Source organism: Nicotiana sylvestris, chromosome 2 (assembly GCF_000393655.2).
Source record: "Nicotiana sylvestris chromosome 2, ASM39365v2, whole genome shotgun sequence".
In the NCBI taxonomy this organism is placed as follows: domain Eukaryota; kingdom Viridiplantae; phylum Streptophyta; class Magnoliopsida; order Solanales; family Solanaceae; genus Nicotiana; species Nicotiana sylvestris.
The window spans coordinates 58,097,519-58,122,351 of NC_091058.1; the positions used below are offsets into that span (position 1 = coordinate 58,097,519).

General features: G+C 39.5%; 1 protein-coding gene across 1 annotated transcript; it reads right to left on the bottom strand.

Moving 5' to 3' along the window:
• Positions 1–487: 487 nt before the first annotated feature.
• LOC138884950 (uncharacterized) lies at positions 488–18,775 on the bottom strand. Its single transcript, XM_070165829.1, has 4 exons — positions 18,514–18,775; positions 18,110–18,327; positions 17,903–18,049; positions 488–697 (listed from the first exon to the last, which is right to left on the bottom strand). Exons 1-4 carry the CDS (start codon positions 18,773–18,775, stop codon positions 488–490), a joined length of 837 nt encoding a protein of 278 aa, XP_070021930.1.
• Between the last annotated feature and the right edge of the window lie 6,058 nt (positions 18,776–24,833).

Below are 24,833 nucleotides of genomic sequence, written 5' to 3' on the forward strand. Positions count from 1 at the left end.
TAGGGGGATCTACCGGAATACCGATCCCTAGTCCCAAAGTAAACAAATAGGGGAATCTCCCGGGATACTGCCCCGTAGTCCCAAAGTAAACACACAACATCAACACGAAAAATATTCAGTACAATCCAATTTCCCTACCAAGGTAAAATGGGAATTTCTAACCTAGAAGGCTGCACAAAATTCTAATAAAGAAATTAAGTTACTTAGACATACTCCCCTAATCTAACAATAGGTTTAAATGGCAAGTAATGTATAAGAAGGAAGAAAAACACAGTTATAGTTACTTAATGAAAACAGGATTTTGGGACTGCAGGCAGTACCGGTATAACCTCTGGGATCTGATCAACCTGAACTCGCTGCTCAGGAGTGCGAGCGGGGGGGGGGGGGTCTATGCTCCTCACTCGGCCTAGGATGTGTCTACAGCAAGGGGAATCAGCCCTGCCTTAGCTAGAGTGGTGTACATGCTCACAAACTGTGCAAGAGTCACCTAAAGAGCTGGAATAGTAGTAGTAGTAGTAGGCATATCAGGTTCCTGGACTCCGACTGGAACTGCTAGTGGCTCTTCCGTGGCAGCTCGCGTGGGTGCTCTAGCTGCACCACGAGCCTTTCCTCGGCCTCTACCCCGGCCCCTACCTCCGATGTCTCTAGCAGGGGGTACGAGTTCCTGGTCATCTCCGGTAGCATGTTTCCTTACCATCTGTGAGAGAATAGAAGACAAAAGTTTAGAATTGTGATATTAAGAATCTCGCACGACAAGGAAATCAAATTAACTAAAGTTGTTTTCCTAACAGTTACATAGTCTCTCGTAGATAAGTATAGACGTGTCCGTACGGATCCGCGAGACTCTAATAAACATGCTTGTGATTCATGATTCCTATGAACCTAGAGCTCTGATACCAACTTGTCATGACCCAAGTTCGTCTTCCGTGAACTGTCGTGACGACACCTAGTCTCTATGAATAGGTAAGCATAACAATTGCGGAAAAAGAAACAAAATGCGGAAAAACAAATAAAACAGAAGACAGACAAATATAAAAGCGTTTAAGATGCCGCTCGGCATATACTAATACAAGACCTCAAAAACTGAACAACTTTCCAAAACCAGAATCTCATGAAATCACAAGCTAAGGATACTATATAGTGCTCTAACTACAGAAAGTCTAAAACAAAGTAAATACAGAAGGGCTGGAACTAAAAGAGAGAATGGAGAGGGACTCCTCGGTCTGCGGAGGTGACAGTTATACCTCAAAGTCTCTGAAGGATCGCCTCGCCTCAAAGATGGTAGGGCTGAGCTGAAGAACCTGGATCTGCACATAAAAACTATGCGCAGAAGGGGCATGAGTACTCCACGGTACTTAGTAAGTTCCGAGCCCAACCTCGGTAAGGTAGTTACGAGGAAAGTCAGGGCCCTACTGAATATAGATGAAATAAACAAGGTAAACAGTATTGAATACAACAATATAATTTAAGTGCTAACAGTCTATATCAATTAAAAACATAGAAGGAATCTAACTCAGTGCACAAAAATAACAACAAGGGGATATCCTGGGATACCGTCCCGTGGTCCCAAACATAAATGTCTAGAGGATCTCCCGGGACACTGTCCCATAGTCCGAATCATAAAGATGTAGGGGAAACTCCCAGAATACCAATCTGTAGTCCCAAAGTAAATATCCAGTACAGGGGATCTATCGAGTGCTGTCCTGTAGTCCCAAATATAAATGTGCAGGGAGATTTACCGGAATACCGATCCCTAGTCCCAAAGTAAACAAACAGGGGGATCTCCCGAGATACCGTACCGTAGTCCCAAAGTAAACACACAGAAGCAACACGAAGAATATTCAGTTCAATTCAATTTCCTACCAATGTAAAACAGGTATTTCGAACCTAGCATGCTACACAGAATTCAAATAAAGCAGTTTGAACAAATAAAGTAATTAAGTCACTTAGACATGCTTCCCTAATATATCAATAGGTTTAAATGGCAAGTAATGTATAATAAGGAAGAAATACACAGTTATGGTTACCTAATGAAAATAAGATTTTCAACAATTAGCACATGTACGTGCTCGTCACCTCACGCATAAGGCATTTCATATATCAACAACACCAAACCCTAAGGAGAGTTCCCCCACACAAGGTTATACAAGCCACTTACCTCGAACCGACTCAAAATTTAACCCGGAACCACGCTCTTGCCACGAGTACTCGACTCCAAATGGCCCAAATCTATTCAAATCAATTACATAATGTAAATATAACTTCAAGTAACTAATTTCACTAATTAATTCGTAGCTAACACGCAAAATTAAGAAAATTGCCCAAAAAGTCCCCCCAGGCCCACGTCTCGGAATCAGGTAAAAGTTATGGATTATGAACCCCCATTAACTCACGATTCTAACCATACCAAAATTATCCAATTCCGATGTCAAATCCCCAGTCAAAATTCAAAAATTAGGCCTAAGAACTTTTCCAAAATTTCCCCCAATTTCTAACCCCAAATCCGAAATTAGATGATGAATTCATATTTAGATTAATGAGTTATAAGCAAAAAGGAGTTAAGAATCATTACTCTCAAACTCCATCCGAAAATCTCTCCAAAATTTGTGTCCTACCGAGCTCCCAATTCAACTTTGTGCTATGAACTCAAAACCCTCAATTTTGAACTTTATGTTCTGCCCAGACGCGACCTTAATCGTGATCGCGGAAACTTCCGCGCAGTCGCGAAAAGCAAATTCGATGGCCCCCAAATTAACCCTACGCGAACGCGATAATCCCTACTCAATCACGATGTTGCATTTCTTAGCTCTACGCGATCACGGTTGATCTCACGCAATCACGAAGAGGATCTTCCACTCCTTAGCTGCCTCTCTCCTTCCTCTTCGAGAACGCGGCATAGCCCACACGTTCGCGATTCAACTTCTGCCAATACTACGTGTTCGCACTCCCTTTCCCGCGTTCGTGTAGAACAAAATCCCCTCTGCCACATCTAAGCCTTCACGATCACGAGCCTCCTCACGGGATCGCAATGAAGAAAGTCTAAAACCGAAAGCCAGCAAAATGTGATCCTTCTCCAAGTCCAGAAATGGTCCGTTGAGCATCTGAAACACATCAGAGGCCCTCAGGACCTCAACCAAACATGCCAACAAATACTAATACATCATTCAAACTTGTCCCGGCCTTCGGAACGCTCAAAACAATATCAAAACACTAATTTAACATCGAATTCAACCCTAAGAACTCCAAAAACTCTCAAATTACGGTTTTGATCAAAACGTCTATAAAACCTCGTCCGAATAACCTGAAATTTTGTAAGCACATAGAATTCAACACTACTAAGCTACTCCAACTTCCGGAATTCCATTCCAACCCCGATATCAAAATTTGATTATCGAACCGGAAACTTCAAAAATTCAACTTTTGGCATTTCAAGCCTAAATAAACTACGGACTTTCAAAACACAATCCGAACATGCCTCTAAGCCCGAAATCACCCAACAGAACTAACAAAATTGACAGAATTCCATTTTAAGGTCATCTTCACACTGCTCCTATTACGGTCCAAATTCTAAAGCTTAAGCTCCCTTTTAGGGACGAAGTGTCCCAAAACACTCCAAAACTCAAAGCAAAACATCCCAGCAAATCAAAATAGCAGAAACAACCATGGAAAAAATAGTTAATAGGGGATCGGGGCATTAATTCTTAAAACAACCGGCCAGGTCGTTACAATAAGATGTGTTTATATACTCATATACACTATTATACTAGATTATACATAATTATACAAAAAACTGACTTCGTCTTCTTCCTTGTGTATTTTCTGAAATTTAACTCAAATCTTGCTAAAATCTATTCCAAATAACTTCAAATTTAAATTTTGAAATCTATCTATATATAAATTTAAAGCAGGGCCCTTAGAAAGTGATGTGACTTCTCTTATTGATGAGGAAATGTATTTATCTATTTTCTTAGAATTTTAGTGATTTTTCTTCTCTTTTCACACAAAAAACACAATTAATAAATCTAAAAAGATTCATTTCCTGAAATGGTGCATTAATTTTCTTAATTTACACCTATTACGTCTCCTCTCTTTCCTCATTATGTATCATTACAACTTTTTGTTGAAACGTCTCATTTTTTTCCGCAAGCGTCTTTTCAACCTCCTTCTTTGTTTCGATTTCCTTCATTCAAACATATGCATTTACTTTCTTCCTTTGCTAACTTTTATGACCATCTTTAATTATAAATTATCTTTATTCCTTTCTTTGCATCCTCCAAATACACCTAAAACATTTCTATGTGGTAAGATCTTTTTCCTACAGGCTTCTCACATCTTCCCTAAATTTTACAATCGGTGTAAAGTTAAATTTATACACCAACCTCAAATTACTTGCGCATTCTATGCCGTTCAAACTCTGTTTTACTTCAAATTTGAAAAACAAGAATGAACATCAATAGGCAGTAAAATTATCATGAATCAACCAATGGAAACGGAGGAAGTAGATATTATCGTCGAATAAATGAGTTTAGTAAAAAAAAAGAAAGAAGAGGATTAAGAGGCATGACGTTTGATGGAGTAAAATGATGATGTGTCTTTTGAAGGAAGAGACAGAGCAAAGCCTGCTAAGTCATATATTGATACTGAATTTTAGATATTCATTTGAATCATGCAAGATGTATTATTATGAGAGACCTGGCACAGAAGGGTGAAGTTTTTGTTAAGATCATTCATTATGAATAGGATGATAATAGAGAAGAAGAAGGGGAGATGGAGATGCGCCGGACTCCGAAACGTATATTGAATGAATGCGTGTATTTGTATAGAATACTGCAGCAGATTTATTATTTTGTTTTATAGGCAAATTTGGAGGAAATTTTTCTTAGCAATGGAGGAAGTAGCGTGTTAGGGAAAGAGAAAGAAGAAAAGAAATAAAAGAGACAATAAATGAAAGGGGAAAAAAACGAGAAATGAAATGGAAAAAGAAAAGAAGAAAGTACGTATATATCTTTTTCCATTTTTACCTAATATGAAACTTTTCGATTCTTATCTTCTTCATCTTTTTTCATTTTTAAAATTTTTCCCTTTTTCTTAATTTATTTTGTGGGTTTATTTTCTTTTTCTCTTTTCTTTGTAGAAAATTTTAAAAAGGAAAAGAAGGTGTAGCGTTATTTTACACATATATTCATATGCCCAAAGAACACGTATATATTTTTTTCTTCTTTTTTTTCTTAATTAGCTTTTTTCTTTTTACCTCCCCTTATTGGAAGAATCCCCCTTATGATTCTTTACTTGGGAAGATTAAGGATCAGACAATAGTGTTTAATTTTGTCACGATCCAAAATCTCTCCAAAGGATTCGTGATGACATCTAGTCTCTAAACTATGTAAGCTTAACATTAACTGAGATAATAGTTATATTTGCAATCTTTAATTTAAATTACTCTTAACAAATTACAATTCCCAAAACAGGTGGTACAAGTCATGAGCCTTTCTAAGAGTAGTTATACAAAATAAATACATTACTGTTTCAAAACAAAGGAACAAATAGAAGTAAGTACAAGTGAAGGTGACTCTGAGGCCTACGAATGCTGCAGGAGGTTTACCTTGAGTCTCTACCGCAACGACCCGCACGGCTACTACCGATCAAATACCTGGATCTGTACACAAAAATGTACAGAAATGTAGTATGAGCACACCACAGCGGTACCCAGTAAATATCAAGACTAACCTCGATGGAGTAGTGCCGAGGAACAGTCGAGACACCTACTAGCCAGACAGATTAAATAGGATATGATAACAAATATCAAGATAAAGGTAACGAAATAATATCAACAACAGGGATAAATCAATCTACAAACAGCTGAAATAATAAAAGGAAACTCGGATGGAAATGAAAGATAACCAAATAAATCAATACAAACATAGCTAGAACACAGAGAAGTAGAATGAACTCAAGTAAGGAAGACAGTGTCAACTCAATCAATCATGTCGTTTATGGTGCACAACCCCAGCCATCTCAGAATTCGATGTCTCATATCATAACCTCAACTTCCAAACCTTTAGCACACCCGGCACCTTGTGCCCACATATTTTGCCTCACTTTGTACAATAACGTTCTCATGTTACTCAGTACATAGGACCCATAACTAACGCAATTAAAATGTTCTAGGAGTCTCATTTACGTAACATAAAGTAGAGTACAGCTTCTAAACCAATTAAGAAGTCAACAAGAAAAGATGAAGTTATTTTTAGAAATCATTTGAATAAAGAAAGTACCATTTTCAATTTAAAATACAACATCGAATGAATTATTACCTTTAACATGGGATTTAATAAATTAACTTAATAGAAATTCCCTTTTAAGTAAATTACAACTTCAGACGGTTTAAGGGAATTTAATTACGTAACTAATTGAATTAAAAATGTGACAAATTTTGAAATTTGAAGTGTTGAATATATATATATATATATATATTGAAAACACTATGACTTCTAACACAAAGGATCATAGCAGTAAAGGAATCTAAACAGTTAAATCACTTGAAGTGATAACAACAAATAAACGCAACAAACAGAAAGTGCACCGCATTACCCTTTGTGCTTTATCTCTCGTGCTTTTACTCTCGTTCTCACCATAAGAATCAATATTCACTTTTATTCTTTCTTGTTGCGACGTGCAACTCGATCCCAATCATATAATATTGTTGCGGCGTGCAACCCGATCCAAATCATATAATGATGTTGCGGCGTGCAACCCGATCCAAATCATATAATAATGTTGCGGTGTGCAACCCAACCCCACCTATCGACCCTTATTACTCATTGTTGCAGCGTGCAATCCGATCCCAATAAATAAATCAACACCAATCACAAAAGAATCCTGGCAAGGGAACAATAGTATAACAACAATATCCAGATAAGAGAAACAATATCACAAGAAATAACATCCCGGCAAGGGAAACAATATCATAAACAATACATCTCGGCAAGGGAATCAACAATAACCACTCGTTCCAACAATTAACTTCACAAAATGAATCCCAACTTGAGTCAATACTCAACAACGGTCAAATACAAAGGAATTACCATAAGCCTGGTCCAACATGAATACTCATCAAGTCAATCATGAATAGTATATAATAAGGATCACGAAAAGAAAACCAAGAAGCACACTAACCTTAACAAAGCAACAAGACATAATAAGCACGTAATAATTACGCCGGTAACTACAACAAATGGACATGTAACATATTTGCACTAAGTCATAGGGGAACTCACAATCAAGAAGTATCAAAACAATAAGGAAGTCAATCAATTAAATTAAGGCAATTAGGGGTCAAGTAACACGTAAGAATTAGAGGAAAGCTAGCAACATCATATGGAGCATATAGAGGTAATTTAAGCAATTAGGAAACTCAAGTATGAAGGAATACTTTGCACATAATGAACATAAGGACCTAAGAACCCTAGAGGCAAATTTCCCACAAATAAGTCCGAGCACACACTTGTCACCTTGCGTGCACGAACTACAATTAGCATAGAAGATTCAAACCCTAAGGGGAAGTCCACCCAAAAGGTTAGGCAAGATACTCACCTCAATCCGGTCAATTCAATACTCTATTTAGCTTTTCCTTTACCAATTCATCAACGCTCGCCTCAATCTAGCCAAAAACAACTTGAATACATCAAACAATGCAAGAAAAAATAATTTCAATTGGCAAAACTGTGATTCTTATACAATTTGCAAAAAGTCAACAAAAGTCAACTCCCCGAGCCTGCACCTCGGAACCCGACAAAATTTAAAAGAACCAAAACCCATTCCGTTACGAGTTCACCCATACAAAAATTATCTAATCCGATACCATTTGGTCATTGAAATTGTCATTTTACATTTTTTAAAGATTTCACAATTTTTCCCAAATTTTCCTTTAGATTCTCATGAATGTGATGTTAAATCTAAGATATAATTACAAAATATAGTTGCAAACTGATTATAGATACATACCCAATGATTTGGAGAAGTTTGGGTCTTTGAAAAATCGCCTGTTGAGGTTTAGGGTTTGAGAAAATTGAAAAATAGGTGAAAATCTCGTCAAAAATGTCACTTAACAGGCCTCAGATGTCGCATTTGTGACCCAGGGTTCGCAATTGCGAACCCTCGCAATTTGCGAACAAGGCAGGGCTGGTAGAAGTTGCATTTGCGACAAAAGTTTCAAATTTGCCAACTCTGCATCGCAATTGCGATGAAAATGTTCGCATTTGCGACCACACCAGAAACCAGCAATTTTCCTGACACGAAAATGAGCATAACTTCCTCATACAACGTCCAAATTCGAAGATTTTTTTTCCTGTGGCTCCGTAATTTTGATACGGATCTAATGATTCAATAAAAACTTAATTTGGATGTCATTTGCTTAATGTGATATCATTTTTACTTGAAAAAACGACGATGAAGCATCCAAAAACAAGTGCAACATAGCCTAAACCTATCTGAAACTCACCCAAGCCCTCGAGGCTCCAAACCAAACATGCATGCAAGTCTAAAAATATCATACAGGCTTGCTCATATGATCAAATAATCAAAATAGCATAAAAACTATGAATTTAACCTCAAAACTCATGATTTTCTATCTTTTCAACCGAACGTCCAAACCACGTCAAATCAATTCCGATTCTCACCAAATTTCACATATAGGACTTAAATATCATAACACACTTGTACAAGGATCCGGAACCAAAATACGTGCCCAATACCAATGAGTTCAAACATTAATTCAGTTATTTATTTTCTTTAAAAACCAGCACAACAATTTTCTTCAAAAATTATTTTCTAAGGCTAGGGACCTCGGAATTAAATTCCGGGCATACGCCCAAGTCCCATATTTTACCGCAGACCTCCCGGGATTGTCGGAACATAGATTCGGGTCCTTTTAAAAAAATCTTGACCAAAATTAACTAAAGACCAAATCTTAACTCTAGAAATTACTATATTTTTTATATTTTCACATAAAAGCTTTTCAGTTTCACGCTCGGACTTTGCACGCAAGTCGATACACATAATATGAAGCTACTCGTGACCTTAAACTGCCAAACCGGACGAAATTTCTCAAAACGACTAGTCAGGTCGTTACAAATTTCCAATAGAAAACTAATTTTTTTTAAACCACCTAGATATAATATAAATATAAGGGAAATGAACTTTCTTGAAAAGTGTTTTCTCTTAATTTTTAAAAAAAATCAAAGAGATACTAGAATTAGTTAAATCGCCGTTTGACTGATTAAAAATCATGGATTTTTTCAGGTAAAAATAGATAACAAAGATAACTATTCCCCAACCATTACTTGAAATGTAGAGACGCTGAGTGAAGTTGAACATTAGGATTGCCTTGATCATATATCTTCTATCATTGGATTGTCTACACACACACACAATATATATATATATGTGTGATGCCCCAAAAGGTCATCACTTGTTTTAAAATGAATGCTGCGTTCTGAGGCCTTAAAAATCTCTTTCAGCATCACCTCGATTTATGTGCGCAGTCTGAGCACATAGCCTGGAAGCCATTATGTGAAATCTGTGAAAAAATGATTAACTTTGACTTTAAAATGATTTAAGTTAACTTCTGTCAATATTTTGGGTAAAGGGACCCGGACCCGTGATTTAACAATCCCGGAGGGTCCGTACAAAAATATGGGACTTGGGCATATGCCCGGAATCGAATTTCGAGGTCCCAAGCCCGAGAAATGAACTTTTTTAAAGAAAATTATTGCCTAGAATATTTATGAGTTTTTGAAAGTGAAATGTGTTTAAAGTTTGATGGTATCGGGCCCGTATTTTGAACTATTTTTTTGAAAGCAAGACTTCTCTTTTTTTTTTATTTCATTGGCAGAGAAAACTATTTTTTGAAAACAACAACTTTTTTTTTTTTTTTTTTAATTTCATTGGTAAATAAAACATACTATTTTTAAAACAAAACCCCTTTTTTCCTTCCCTTTTTATGTTCTCGAAAATTCGGCAGAGTTTCGGCACTATTTGGACATTGGTTTTTTTAGAACAGGCGATTAACTCTCTTTAACCCTCATAATGCTATTTCTCTTTCCAATATTCATAAGCCGGTCAGCATGCAAGTCCGAAGCAAATAAATGCACAAGTAGCAAGTATGATGCATCAGGATGGTCTTTTTGTTTCGGGTGCACCTGTCCTAGACAGACCCAACTCCTGTGTTGAGTCTCCAAAGTCAAATGCACACGATGCAACAAACGTTCCTACTAGGGATCCGACATGAGGTCTTATTATACTAGATTGAAAACCTGGGTTTATTGTTCAAGACCTGGCTTACCCGAGCGGACAGCTTGAGCCGAGGGGGGCAGCGTACCGGGAATACAGAAGCTTCGCTGGCTTTGCAACTTGTCCGAACCTCGTTCTAAATTTGGAATATGACTCTAACAGAAAAGAATTCACACGAAGTGCACACTTCTTCATGATTTAGAAGACTCAGAGAGAAGAAGGATTTCGCATCAATTTATATACAGTTCACGGAATATGAAAGCGGTAAAAGCAATCAATTAGCACATTAGTCTCAAATCAAGTAACAAAATCAGATAATGGATAAAGCCAACTATAACAATTATTCTAAGCTCGAATTCTTGAACCCTAAACCAGAGATTCTGGGTTCGATCCCCAGCAGAGTCGCCAGAGCTGTCACACCTCCTTTTTCTACCTACACCCCGAGAAGAGAGTATAGAGGAGTTTTTCCACTTAAAGGACAATCGAAATGGGATTTATTGTCAAAATATTCAGAGTCTCCACTTGGGAGATTTATGGTATCCCAAGTCACCGGTTGAATCCCAAATCGAGGAAAAGCTTGACTCTGTTAATAGTCCGCGAACCAGAAATCCGAATAAGGAATTCTGTTAACCTGGGAAAAGGTGTTAGGCACTCCCGAATTCTGTGGTTCCAGCACAGTCGCTCAACTGTTATAATCGGCTTAATAATCGGATTTTAATCAATTACGAACCTATATGCTTATTTTAATTTTAAACCGCTTTTAATCAATTAAGGAAGATTGAACGTCGTTTAACACATGTCTTTGGATCGCGCCACATGAAATGCACCCGCAATTCGGAACACATTTTATTCAACATTTTAGGATTTGGATTTGGGTCACATGAAATGCGCACCCGAGTTTAAGAAGGTAATATTATTACAAATAACGCGCCTAAAGTAACTAACGTGTTGTTAACTTTGCGAGGGCCATGAAAATTCGCTAAATGGCAAACCTCGATTTCTAGGGATTCAAAAGAAATAGTTAACTGATGGCCGTGTATTTGAAAATTTTATTTGGCACGGCTCACCTCAATTATTTTTTTAAAAGGAAATCACACTAAACCTCGGAGATATGTGAACCATCCATGTTACATAATACGGCTTGCCTTGATTATTAAAGGGGCTTGGCTAATTGGCTAGAGGGCGTAAGAAATTATCGAGTCAAATTCGCAAAACCTGCTTAAACTAACTTGACAATGAGGAATTGGGCCAGCTATCAGAACGAGTTGGCCCAGCCTATCATTTCTTATTTTTAAATGCTTTGCAGATTTTGGGCCCTAATCGGGCAACGACAAGGACATCCCAGAACGCATAACGCACAAACTAGATCTGACCTAATTCTCAAGCTTTAAAACTTATGCAAAATCAATTGACCAACAACTAACCAAAACCATATGAAAATATAAAGTTACACAAAGCATTTAGTTCAATCAAACATCCCGGACTTAAGGGACAAGCCCAAATAACCATAACAGGCCACCTTCTCTGGCCAACGACCCTTGTATCCTAGGTTCAATGGACTCAACACTCGTAGGGGATTAAGCTGATGATTCTAGATTCAGCATCAGGTCAACACTGACACGAGGCAGCTTTTAAAAATCGACACACACTGACAAATTGTGTTGCCACACAATAGCTGATACACCCAGAACTTCAAATACTACTAAAACATTCCCATAAATAATCTTGTAAAGAAAAACTGACCATAACTTGAAACCTGTTCAATTAGTCAGCTTGTGAATCCTAAGGTTATTTAAACACAATAATCATGTCACGACACATCATATGAATCATATAATAGGAAGACAACTCCAATGTAATCAAACTATTTGACAAGATTGCATTCAAACCTAGCTATTTGATTTGATTAGTCAGGTTGTCAACTCAATTCTCATGACAATTCATGATCAAGGAGGATAATGGGATCTCAGATTATCCAAATCAACATTCAGCTATAGAACTTTGCGAGAAAATTGAATCCCCTGCTAAGTACAAACCCAACTCAACCCCTAGAAGAGTGCAACACACAGCTAACAGAATATGATACACTTAAAACAAGTAACAACTAATGGAATCAGGGAAAAGGGAAGAAAATAAGACTGAACTACAAGTGAATAATTTGCTGCTATGATTTGAAAATGTTGTTTCCATTTCATCTCTCAATGTGAGTCTCATATCAACAGGGATTCAAAGACATGTACCTGAATATAACAAGACATAACCAGAAACTCAGTTTGTGATCAAGAATAGATTAACAACAGCAGTAAACTAGCAGTGAAAAGCAGTCAGCAGAAATCGGACCCAACCCAGCAATGGAATAGAAAATCAACCAGCAGAAACTCAAACCAAAACATTCAGTCCATTTTCGAACCAGAATATAAAACTGTGAAGTTTCAGTGGTTTTGAGCTAGAATATGAGGATCAGAGGGACAGAACCAAGCAGAATTCTCAACAATTTTTCCAAAGAACTTAAGGGAATTTCAGATCATTTCAGAAACTTGGAAGAGAAACAACCATTTTATTTTTCTAGAATCCTCTAATTCTGCCTTGAATGACAAGGAAGAGATGCCTTTATAGGCAAGCAAATAGGGCAGACCCAAAGAGATACGTATTTACCATTCAGTCCCTTTTAGTTTCCATTTTAGCTTAAACACCCCTAATTTAAATTCAGGTTTTACAAAGTAGTCCCCTCCCCAGCTTCCTAGAAGCTTCCCAGACAGTTACAAATAGATTCCCTCACTATGACTACCCAAACTAACCCCCATACCCTTGTTATTTACCTTAAACCCCAACTGAGACATGGGTCAAATTAACCCACGGCTGAATTTACCCCAAAAACATAAACCAATTTGGACGGGCTGCTCTTTGCCAAATGGACCAAAGACAAACCAAAGCCCTGACGAACACTTATCTATTTGAAAAGAAAAATCTGCAAGCCATGATAACATGAAATGATTTCAAAGCAAATCTACTAACTTACTGATTAATTAACGATGACTAGGCAAAGATTTAACTCAGTTGAAGTAACTTAATTTTAAAACAACTTGGATGGTTAAACAGAAAACAAGATCGGAGAGTTATCCATGCTATTAACACAACAGACTAAAGAAATCAGAAAACAAACTTTCACGAAGAAGAGAAGGACAATAACCGGAAGACCAATCTAAACTTGAGAGATTAGTCGAGTTTCAGCCAGACTAGTATAAGAAGATTAAGCTAAAGGAAAGGGGAGGAAGAAGAGAATAAGACAATCAAAAAGGAAAAGAAGACAAGAGAAGAAAAGAGCTTACCGATTTAGACTCGCAATCCATCGGAGATAAAAGCCCTAACAAAGCTAAGGTCGATCGTTTGAATCCGAACTTCAAAACTCGAAGAACAACGCCTTCTGACCATGCATGTACCAGGATTGACGAAAAAGCGGTTTTGAACTTTTGGGGTTGACCTCAAATTCGAGATTCGCGGAGCTCCGGGCAGATACGAAGGAGAGTAGTTGTGGATTTGGTATGAGGGGATCCCGGGGGTTGTGGGGTGTTAGTTTGGTGTTGAACGGAGGTGGCACCGCCACCGGACGGTGGTGGAAAAGGGGGCGGCTCTGTTAGGGTCAGGTTTGGGTTCTCTGATAGGGGTGTTGGAACGATGAAATGAAGGGGGGGTAGGGGCGTTAGGACATATATATAACAAGTAAGGGCTCAGTTCCCAGCCGTCTGATCATATGGGATCAACGGCTGAGGTTGGACTCCAGAAAACGACGTCGTATGGTACTGGGACCAACTGAGGCGTGGATTTGGGCCGGGTACTAGGGCGATTCGTTTGGGATGGGGACAATTAAATGGGTTTTAGCCCAGATTTTCCTTTTCATTAATTCCTTCTTTTTTTCAATTCATTTTTCTTTCAAAATTCTTTTTCTTCTTTCCAAAATTAAAATTAAAACCTAAATTCAATCCTAAACCAAATTATCCTATCACATTAAATTAATCAACCCTAATAATTGCTACTACAAATAATTAAAACCAAATTAAAGGAAAAACTACCAAAATTCAAAATTAAAATTAAAAGTGCAAAATAAACTATTTTTGTGATTTGTCCCTATTTTTATAAAATAATTTGTCAATTAATCCTAAAAATGTAAAATTAAATCCTAAATGCAAATGCAACATATTTTTTTGTAATTTTCATTAATTAAATAAAATAAAAATGCACAGACAAATGCAAACAATTAACAGAAAATGCCACGAAAATCCCCAAAATTGCAAACACTGAAAGAAATTGTTTTGTTTTGAATTTATGGGAGTAATTCATATAAGGCAAAAATCACGTGCTCACAGCTGCCCCTCTTTGCGCGGAAACACGGAGAGTTTTCTTGCAAAGATAAAATGAGCGGATACGAGCGATTTTTGCCTGTCTGAATACTCCGTGGGAAGCACCTTTGAAAGATTTGACCGCACCTTGCTTCCGAGGTTGCCTACATATCCTTGGCTAAAAAGGAATCAGGTCAGTGTAGTTCAGGAATGTTTGGTAGCTGGGACTACCATGAAGCTGGGCTTCCACTATTGCTGCTGCTGCTACTGCTTACTGAACCTCCTTATTACACCATGTCAAAACAAAACAAAAGATACACTAGACTATGATCTATGGATTACAAAAGTCCTATCTATATCTTCAAACTTGCTCTTGTGTTTCTTGTTGCCTTGTTGTTCTCCATTCTCTCAGGGACATCCGTTTGTTGCCAACTTGAATTGTAAACTGAGATGTTTTCCCTTCTTCAGGTGGGTGCCTGACTGCTGAACTTGATATGTATTCCCATGCTATCCATGCGGGCTCCTAACTTAAAATCGTGAATGTATTCCCATGCTATTCAGGCGGGCTCCTGACTGCTGACTTGAAATGCATTCCCTGCTCTTCAGGCGGGATCCTGACTTCAACATAAACAAAGCAAAGAATTTGAAAGCTAAACTTAAATGGTACTCCCTTGTTCTCCAGGCGGGCTCCTAACTGCTGCATTTGAAAGTATTCCCTGCTCTCCAGGCGGGCTCCTGACTTCAACTTGAAATGTATTCCCTGTTCTCCAGGCGGGATCCTGACTTCGACATAGACAAAACAAAGAATTTGAAAGCTTAAATTTAAATTGTACTCCCTTGTTCTCCAGGCGGGCTCCTAACTTCTGACTTGAAATGTATTCCCTGCTCTCCAGGCGGGCTCCTAAATTCAAGATAGACAAAACAAAGAATTTGAAAGCTAAAATTTAAATTGTACTCCCTTGTTCTCCAGGCGGGCTCCTGACTTCAACTTTAAAGGCTTCTCCCTATTATCCAAGCGGGTACCTGATTTCAACAAAAAATAGACAAAAGAGAGAAAATTTGCTGCCCCAGTTTGGTAACTGGGCACATATGTGAGTGTTAAACTTAATCATATTATCAAATACTGATAAGAATTTGAAAGCTATGTCCCATTATTCAGGGGGGTCCTGACAACTCTTAACTAAACGACAATTTTAAATCTAAGTTATATCTTCTACAGGTGTGACTTCTTCTAAATCTTGCTATCTAAGAGGATCTTTAAACTACTCCCCATTATCTAGGAGGGTCCTGAAAATCAAAAGTCCAATTTTATCTTAAGAGTGACAACTTTTATGGTTGAATTATACTACACTACAGCAGACTTTACGCTAAATGTTGTTATCTAATCGAAATCTTAAAGCTAAGTCCCATTATCCAGGAGGGTCCTGAAAAACTCCTAATTGAATTCTATCTCGAACATGCAAACTTCTAAGCCAACTTATATTCCTTTGGGATGCATTTATGCTAGATTATATTATTTCTGAACATTTAAACTAGGTCCCACTTTCCATGAGGGTCCTGAAAGTTTTACGGTCAAACCTGTTTTGATGCTTGCTCTTTCCCTGCGGAGAGTTTCTCCGAAGCGAACGAATTTTCTGCCCCTATTTTAATCAAAGAAAATTTTGTCAGTTTAAAGTGGTGGTTAGCTGATGGCATTCTTGCTGAAGATCTTTCTGCTGCACTGTATTGTTCTGACTGGCTTCTCCGAACTAGCCCTGAACCGTTTTGACTTTCTGACTGACTTTCAAACCTCATGACCTTTAACGAGCCGAGTGTTCTATACCCCTGCTGTTGTTTTACCTCTGACCCCTTTATCTGAATTTTTGCATCTCCTATGACATGAACAAATCATTCCACCGATGAAACTTCTGGTGATTCCTTGTACCCCACCTTACATCATGATGTCTTTAGTAGGCTCTGACCACACTGTGATTTGAAATTTTGGGAGTTGGTAGTGAGCTTTGAAACTCTTTTCCACTTACTTGGGACGAGACTGACATTAAAACCTCTTAGACAAATAAACCCAAAAGAAAGTGAAATGCAATGACTTTGCGGGTTAAGGATAAGAAGAATCCAAAACCAAATAACTGCTACAAAGGGAAAAGGAAAAAGAAAAAGAAACTTATCTGAGTGGAAAAGCTGGTACCAATGATCATGACATGCATTTCAGATTAATCGGCCCAATCTGTCCAACCAATCAACTTTCAGTTGCCATACTTCGTTGCCCCAGAATTTCCATGACCTGATTACTTTACCCAAACCTTGACCTTGTTCATCCTGCGGCGCCTTGAAAGGTTTTCACCAGTAGACCTCTTTCATTCGTTCATCTCTCAACTCACTTTCGCCTTACTGTGCCCGTGAGGGTTTTCACCAATAAGACTCTCTCGTTTTTATTTCTCTCAACTCCCGTCACCTTACGGTGCTTGTGAGGGTTTTCACCAATAAAACTCTCTCATTTTTATTTCTCTCAACTCCCGTCGCCTTACGGTGCCTATGAAGGTTTTCACCAATAAGACTCTCTCATTTTCATTTTTCCTGCTTGAACCAGAGTGTTGCCACTAACATGAATTATGTTTATCTGTTCGACTTGGTATTTCTCAAAGACTAATCAGAAGGTCTTTCTTTGGACTGTAATGTAGGCTTCAAGACAGGGTTAGAAATAAAGGGTATAAAAGGCTCAAAGCAATACAAATGGGTTAAAATTACAACTTTCGGAATCAGGTTTCTCACAACAACCACAACTTCTGCCCCAGTTTCTTGCATGAGGATATTTGGATTTTGTTTTGATGAGACCGAACCATGAGGCTGCCTACGTATCCTTAAAAGGAATCAGGTCGAACGTAGTTCATGTCATAGAAATTACTTCGTTGTTGTGATTTTCTTTTCTCTCTTCCTTTTCTTTCTCTTTTTTTACTTCTCTTTTTTCTTTTATTTTTTCCTTTTTGCTTTTCTCTTTTCTTTTCTTTTCTTTCTCTTTCTTCTCTCTTTTCGTTTTTCTTTTCCCTCTTCCTTTCCTGTTCATCCTTTCTTTTTCTTTTCACTTACTTATCCTCCGCACTTGCGTTTCTGAATCGTGTCGTTAATCCCGAAAGAGGGGTATGAAAGAAGATAAATAAGGCTCAAAAAGGGAGTCACAAAGGATAAAGTGTTTAGATAGCAGAACAAAATGCCCTCGTCATTTCAATCTTCAAAATATGCCAAATACAAACAGGTACAATCAAATAAGAAAATCATACATAGTATTTTTTGACTGCATCGGAATTGATAGCCATTTCAACACATTTCCCTTCTACATCTATCAAATATAATGTGCCATTGGACAACACTCTAGTTACAACAAATGGCCCTTGCCAGTTTGGGGCGAACTTTCCTTTTGCTTCAGCCTGATGAAGCAAGATATATCTCAACACTAACTGACCCACTTCAAACTTCTGTAGACGTACCTTCTTATTATATCCCCTCGCCATTTTCTGTTTGTACAATTGGCCATGACACACTGCTGCCAATCTATTTTCATCGATCAGACTTAATTGTTCCAAACGGGTTTTGACCCATTCAACGTCATCAATATCTGCCTTAGCGACAATCCGAAGGGATGGGATTTCAATTTCTGCGGGTATCAATGCCTCTGTGCCATACACCAACAAATAATGAGTGGCCCCTACCAAAGTACAAACAGTAGTGCGATAACCCAGCAATGCAAACGACAACTTTTCATGCCACTGTCTAGAACCTTCCACCATTTTTTGAAGTATCTTCTTTATATTCTTGTTGGCTGCCTCGACCGCTCCATTTGCCTTAGGGCGGTATGGGGTGGAATTGCAATGTATAATCTTAAACTACTGACATGTCTCTGTCATCAGATAACTGTTGAGATTAGCGCCATTGTCCGTGATGATTACCTTCGAAATCCCAAACCGATAGATGGTCTTTGAATGCACAAAGTCGACCACTGCTTTCTTGGTCACAGATTTGAACGTTTTCGCTTCAGCCCACATAGTGAAATAATCAATGGCTACCAGGATAAACCTGTGTCCGTTCGATGTTGCCGGCTTGATTGGCCCAATGACATCCATGCCCGAAGCAACAAAAGGCCATGGTGCAGACATTGTTTGTAATTCAGATGGTGGAGAATGAATCAAATCTCCATACACTTGGCACTGATGACATTTACGCACAAAACTGATGCAATCCCGCTCCATAGTGAGCCAGTAATAACCTGCTCGGAGAATCTTCTTTGCCAAAACATACCCACTCATATGCGGTCCACAAACTCCGGAGTGTACCTCAGTCATGATTGTTATGGCCTATCTAGGATCTATGCATCTTAGCAATCCTAGATCTGGAGTTCTTTTGTACAATACCCCTCCACTAAAGAAAAATCCACTTGCGAATCGTCGAATTGTTCTTTTCTGATCACCTATGGCCTGTACCGAATATACCCTCATCCGGAGATATTTTTTGATATCATGAAACCATGGCTCCCCATCAAGTTCTTCTTCTACCATATTACAGTAAGCATGCTGATCACGGACCTGAATCTGCAAAGGATCCACATAAGCCTTATCTAGATGATGTAACATTGATGCCAGAGTAGCCAAAGCATCGACGACTTCATTATGGATCCTTGGGATATGCCTGAATTCTATCGAATGAAACCGTTCACAAAGATCATGCAAACATTTTCTGTATGGTATGAGTTTCAAATCCCGTGTTTCACATTCTCCTTGAATTTGGTGCACCAGGAGGTCCGAGTCACCCAAGACCAAGAATTCTTGGACCATATCCACAGCTAACCTCAAACTCAGAATACATGCCTCGTACTCAGCCATATTGTTGGTACAACAAAAATGAAGTCGAGCCGTAACAGGGTTGTGCTGCCCTATTTTAGAAATAAGTACTGCTCCTATCCCCACGCCCTTCATGTTTGCGGCTCCATCAAAGAAAAGTTTCCATCCAGGCTTCTCGACTTGTTCCAACTCATCAATGTGCATCACCTCTTCATCAGGGAAATAAGTTTTCAAAGGTTCGTAATCTTCATCAATCGGGTTTTCGGCCAAATGGTCCGCCAAGGCCTATGCTTTCATTGCAGTTCGAGTCACGTAGACAATGTCAAACTCTGTGAGCAGGATCTGCCACTTTGCAAGCCTCCATGTGGGCATAGGCTTCTGAAAGATATACTTCAATGGATCCAAGAGGGATATGAGATAGGTAAAGTAAGATGACAAATAATGTTTCAGCTTCTGCGCCACCCAGGTTAGGGCGCAACATATCCTCTCAAGCTGAGTGTACTTGACCTCGTACGGTGTGAATTTCTTGATGAGATAATATATGGCATGCTCCTTCCTACTAGTGATATCATGTTGACCTAATACAAAGCCGAATGAGTTGTCCAATACCGTCAAATATAGAATCAAAGGTCGCCCTGGTTCTGGCGGGACCAACACGGGTGGATTTGACAAATACCCCTTTATCTTATCAAACGCCTCCTAACATTCATTTGTCCACTTGACCGCAACATCCTTTTTTAATAGCTTAAAGATAGGCTCACAAGTTGTCATGAGCTAAGCGATGAACCTGCTGATATAATTCAATCTCTCCAACAAACTCATCACCCCGGTCTTGTTATTCGAAAGTGGCAATTCCTGGATGGCCTTGTTTTCGATGGGTCCAATTCAATGCCCCGACGGCTGACTACGAACCCCAACAACTTTCCAGACGGCACCCCAAAAGCACACTTTGTAGGATTAAGCTTGAGATTGTACCTGCAAAGCCTTCAGAAGAACTTTTTCAGATCCCTGACATGGTCAGACTGCTTTCTAGACTTCACGATCACATCATCCACGTACACCTTGATTTCCTAGTGTATCATATCATGTAATATTGTTGTCATTGCTCTCATGTAGGTCGCCCCAGCATTTTTCAAACCGAATGGCATGACCCGATAGCAGTACGTTCCCCACGGCATGATGAATGTCGTCTTTTATGCATCTTCCTCATCCATTAAGATCTGATGATAACCCGCGTAACAATCCACAAAAGAACCAATCTCATGTTTGGCGCAATTATCAATCAAGATATGGATGTTCGGCAACGGGAAATTGTCTTTTGGACTTGCCTTGTTGGGATCCCGATAGTCAACACACACCCTGGTCTTGCCATCCTTCTTTGGTACAGGCACAACATTGGCTAACCAGGTGGGATACCGGGTGACCCGAATGACTTTGGCATCGAACTGCTTGGTGACCTCTTCCTTGATCTTTACACCCATATCCGTTTTGAATTTTCTCAGCTTCTGTTTGACAGGAGGGAATGCCAGGTCAGTGGGCAACTTGTGAACCACTAAATCAGTGGTTAGACCCGGCATGTCGTCATAGGACCATGCAAAAATGTCTTTGTATTCGAACGGTGCTTTAATTATCTTCTCCCTGAGTTGAGGTTCCAGATGGACACTTATTTTAGTTTCGCGAACATTTTCTTGGTCCCCTAGATTAACTGCTTCTGTGTCATTCAAATTAGGTTTGGGTTTTTTTTCAAAATGACTTAGTTCCTTACTAATTTCTTCACAGGCCTCATCATCCTCAAATTCCAACTCGTCATCACACTCAATTTCTTGTATTATTATTTCAGAGTTAAATTGACTTTTGAAACTGGGCCGAAAATTCCTCACGCATGTCATGTCATTGATATCAACATAAAAAGGAACTGTACAAAAGAAGAAAACAAAATAAAATTAGAAAAAATGAAGGAAAGGGAACAATTGCATTTCATTGAATATAAAGATAATAGGGTTTTAACACATTCAACTGGACGAAACATAATATCTGAATTACAGACCCTGGAATAATCCAGACAACTAAAGAAAATTAAAACCCACTACCAAGTCTCCCTCCGGATAGGAAGAGGAGTAGCTTCCCAGTTTTTGACTTTTGCACGTGGTCCCACGAATTACACATCTACCCTGCTGGACCCTTCCCCAGCCTGAACCATGTTGACCTCGGCGAATAACCTTTCGAACCCCTTCTCCAAGTCTCCATCGGCTCCAATCAGTGGTCCAGGGACCTTTGACAATAGTTGCTTTCTGGTACCCGGCCTGACGAATAACCTAGACAGATGCGGGATTGGCTTTGACAATGCCCATGCTTTTTTTTTCATTTTCCTAACTCTTCTTACGTCTGCAACTATAGGCTTGAACCCCAGACCAAAAGTATCTAGATTCCTTGGAAGGGAGACTGGATGCACAATACCTTGCAGAGATGTACCCAAACCCTTGCCCGGTACGAAACCATTTTTCAACATTTTAACAGCTACCATGACTGATGCAGCAGCCATATTTGGAATTGGAACGCACTTTCCTTTCGGAATGTTCTCTACCGATGTTGTGTCAAAAACCTGATAAACCCATGGTCCCTTGCCATCGTCAACCTCTATGAACGGAGCAATGGCACCATTGGGCACATACAAATTATCTTCGCCATGTACAACAATTTCCTGTCGATCCTATTCAAACTTGACCATTTGATGCAGAGTAGACAGGACCATGGATCCAGGGTCGTCCCAACAACAGATTGTACGAAACAGCCACATCGAGCACCTGGAATTCCATAGTAAATTCAACTGGCCCTATTGTGAGCTCAAGCACAATGTCCCCAACTGAATCCTTCCCTCCACCATCGAATCCCCGAAAGCAAATATTGTTCTTATGAATTATTTCATCCTCCACTTGCAACTTGTTCAATGTGGAGAGATGACAGATGTTCGCGCTAGACCCGTTGTCAACCAGTACCCGAGTAACCACGAAATCTTCGCATTTCACCGTCATATAGAGGGCTCTATTGTGCTCGGTACCCTCCACGGGTAACTCATAATCAAAAAAAGTGACTCGGTTTACCTCAAATATCTTGTTAGCTATCTTTTCCAAGTAGTTTACTAAGATTTTGTCAGGAACATGGGCTTCGTTCAAGATCTTCATCAAAGCTCGACGGTGCTCGTCGGAATGATTCAATAGTGACAATAATGAAATCTGATCCGGTGTTTTCCTTAACTGCTCCACAATGGAATAATCCTGCACTTTCATCTTTCTTAAGAACTCCTCTGCCTCTTCCTCGGTCACGGCTTTCTTCACCAACACTGGGTTATCTTTTGAAGTCTTAGGTTTCCTCAACTCTTCGGGGGCAAATCAAGTTAAACCATGGGCCTCACACACTTCTTCTTTAACCTCTTTCCCCTTGTAAGTTACTGTCACTCGTTCATAGTTCCACGGGACTCCCTTGTTGTCAACTATCGGTAATTGAGTTACTGGTTTGATAACAACAGGCTATGTGCAAGCACCATTCACGACCTCAATAGGTTTACTTGTAACCCCTGGTACCACCACTTTAGATTTCTCTGGTTTCACTGTGACAGCGCTTGACGACCCTTTCCTGGCTACCATAGCTGGCTTATTGTCTACTCCTTTCAACTGGACCACTGATTTCCCACTGGTTACCTTTTCCTTTGCACTAGTTTCACTAGAGCAGATCATCATTACCGTCTGCGAGGGTTTCTTAGCCTCCCCTTTCTTGTGTATCAACTCAATCATATGGGTCTCATAGTGAGTTGGCAGTGGATTCTGGTTGATATTTGGTGCTTCTAGGGCCTGAACCTCGATCCGATAAGTATCAATGAGCTATTGTACAGTTGCTTTCAGTTTCCAGCATTTATCTGTGTCATGGCCTGGGGACCCTAAACAATACTCACAACTCATCGAGCAATCAAGATTTCTAGGAAGGGGATTCGACATTTTGGCCTCGATCGGATTCAACATACCCAACTGTCTCAGTCTATGGAATAGGCTGGTATATAATTTTCCTAATGGAGTGAAAGTCTTCTACTTTTGCAACCTCTCATTCTTAAAAGCTTGATTGGGCCGAAAACCTGTTCCAGGAGGCTTTCTGTAGGCTTTTGGGTGTGGATGGGTATTTTGTGGAGCTTGGTAGGGACTCTGCGGAGCTGGCGCACGCCATTGTGCGTGAGCGGGAGGTTGGGTATAGGTTTGTGCGTGATGGATAGAAAAGTGGGGATCTGGCGGTAGGTAATAGTGTTGTGGTGGGTTATATAGTGTGGGGGGTAAGTTTGGGTATAGGGTTAAGGCTAGTTGTAGTAACGGGGAAGGTTCCTGGATCTGGCCCAAGCTGCCGACTCGATCGTCGCAACATCCTCTTTCTTCTTCTTCCCGAGCACACCCCCAGTACCGTTTTGAATGGCTTGGGTGGTTGCTTTGATTGCTGAATAACTCATAATCTTATTGGACTTGAGTCCCTCCGCAACCATGCCTCCTATTTTCACAACTTCATTAAAGGACTTGCCCACTGCTGACACCAAATGACCAAAATAAGTGCGCTCCAAAGCCTGCAAGAAATAATCAACCATCTCACTCTCTTTCATCAAAGGGTCAACCCTCGCTGCTTGCTCTCTCCAACGGAACCCATATTCTTGTAAACTCTTACGGGCTTGTTCTCGATCTTCGTCAATGATAGACGGTCTGGGATGATTTCAAGATTATACTGAAAATGACAAGCGAAAGCTTGGGCCAAATCGTCCCATGTGTACCACCTGCTATGATCTTGTCTGGTGCACCATTTTAGCGCCGACCCACTCAAACTTTTGCTGAAATATGTCATCAATAATTCGTCTCTTCCACCTACTCTTCTCATCTTGCTGCAGAATCCTCTTAAGTGTGCTACCGGGTCACCATGCCCATCGTACAAATCAAACTTGGGCATTTTGAACCCCACTGGCAACTGAACATCTAGGAACAAACATAAATCCTTATAGGCCACGCTCACTTGACCTCCTAGTCCCTTCATATCTCGGAACAATTGCTCTAAGCTTTTGACCTTTCTGATCATCTCTTCATGCTCGGGGTTTTTAGGCGATTTCTCGGTCTCTGCTGGGATATCAAGATGAGGAGTGTAAGGATATGGCTCTGGAACTTTGATGGTGGGTTCAGGAGGATAGTACTGGTTGTCATGAGTTTGGAACAGGGGTTCACTGGATGATCAGTGTAATGTAGCAGGTGGAGGTGCCACAAAAACAGGTGTAATTGGTGGAGGAGGGTATGGGACTTGTTTGAGTGGTGGAGCTTGAGAAGTATGAAAAGTGGTGCCATGGCATTGTTGGTAGAGG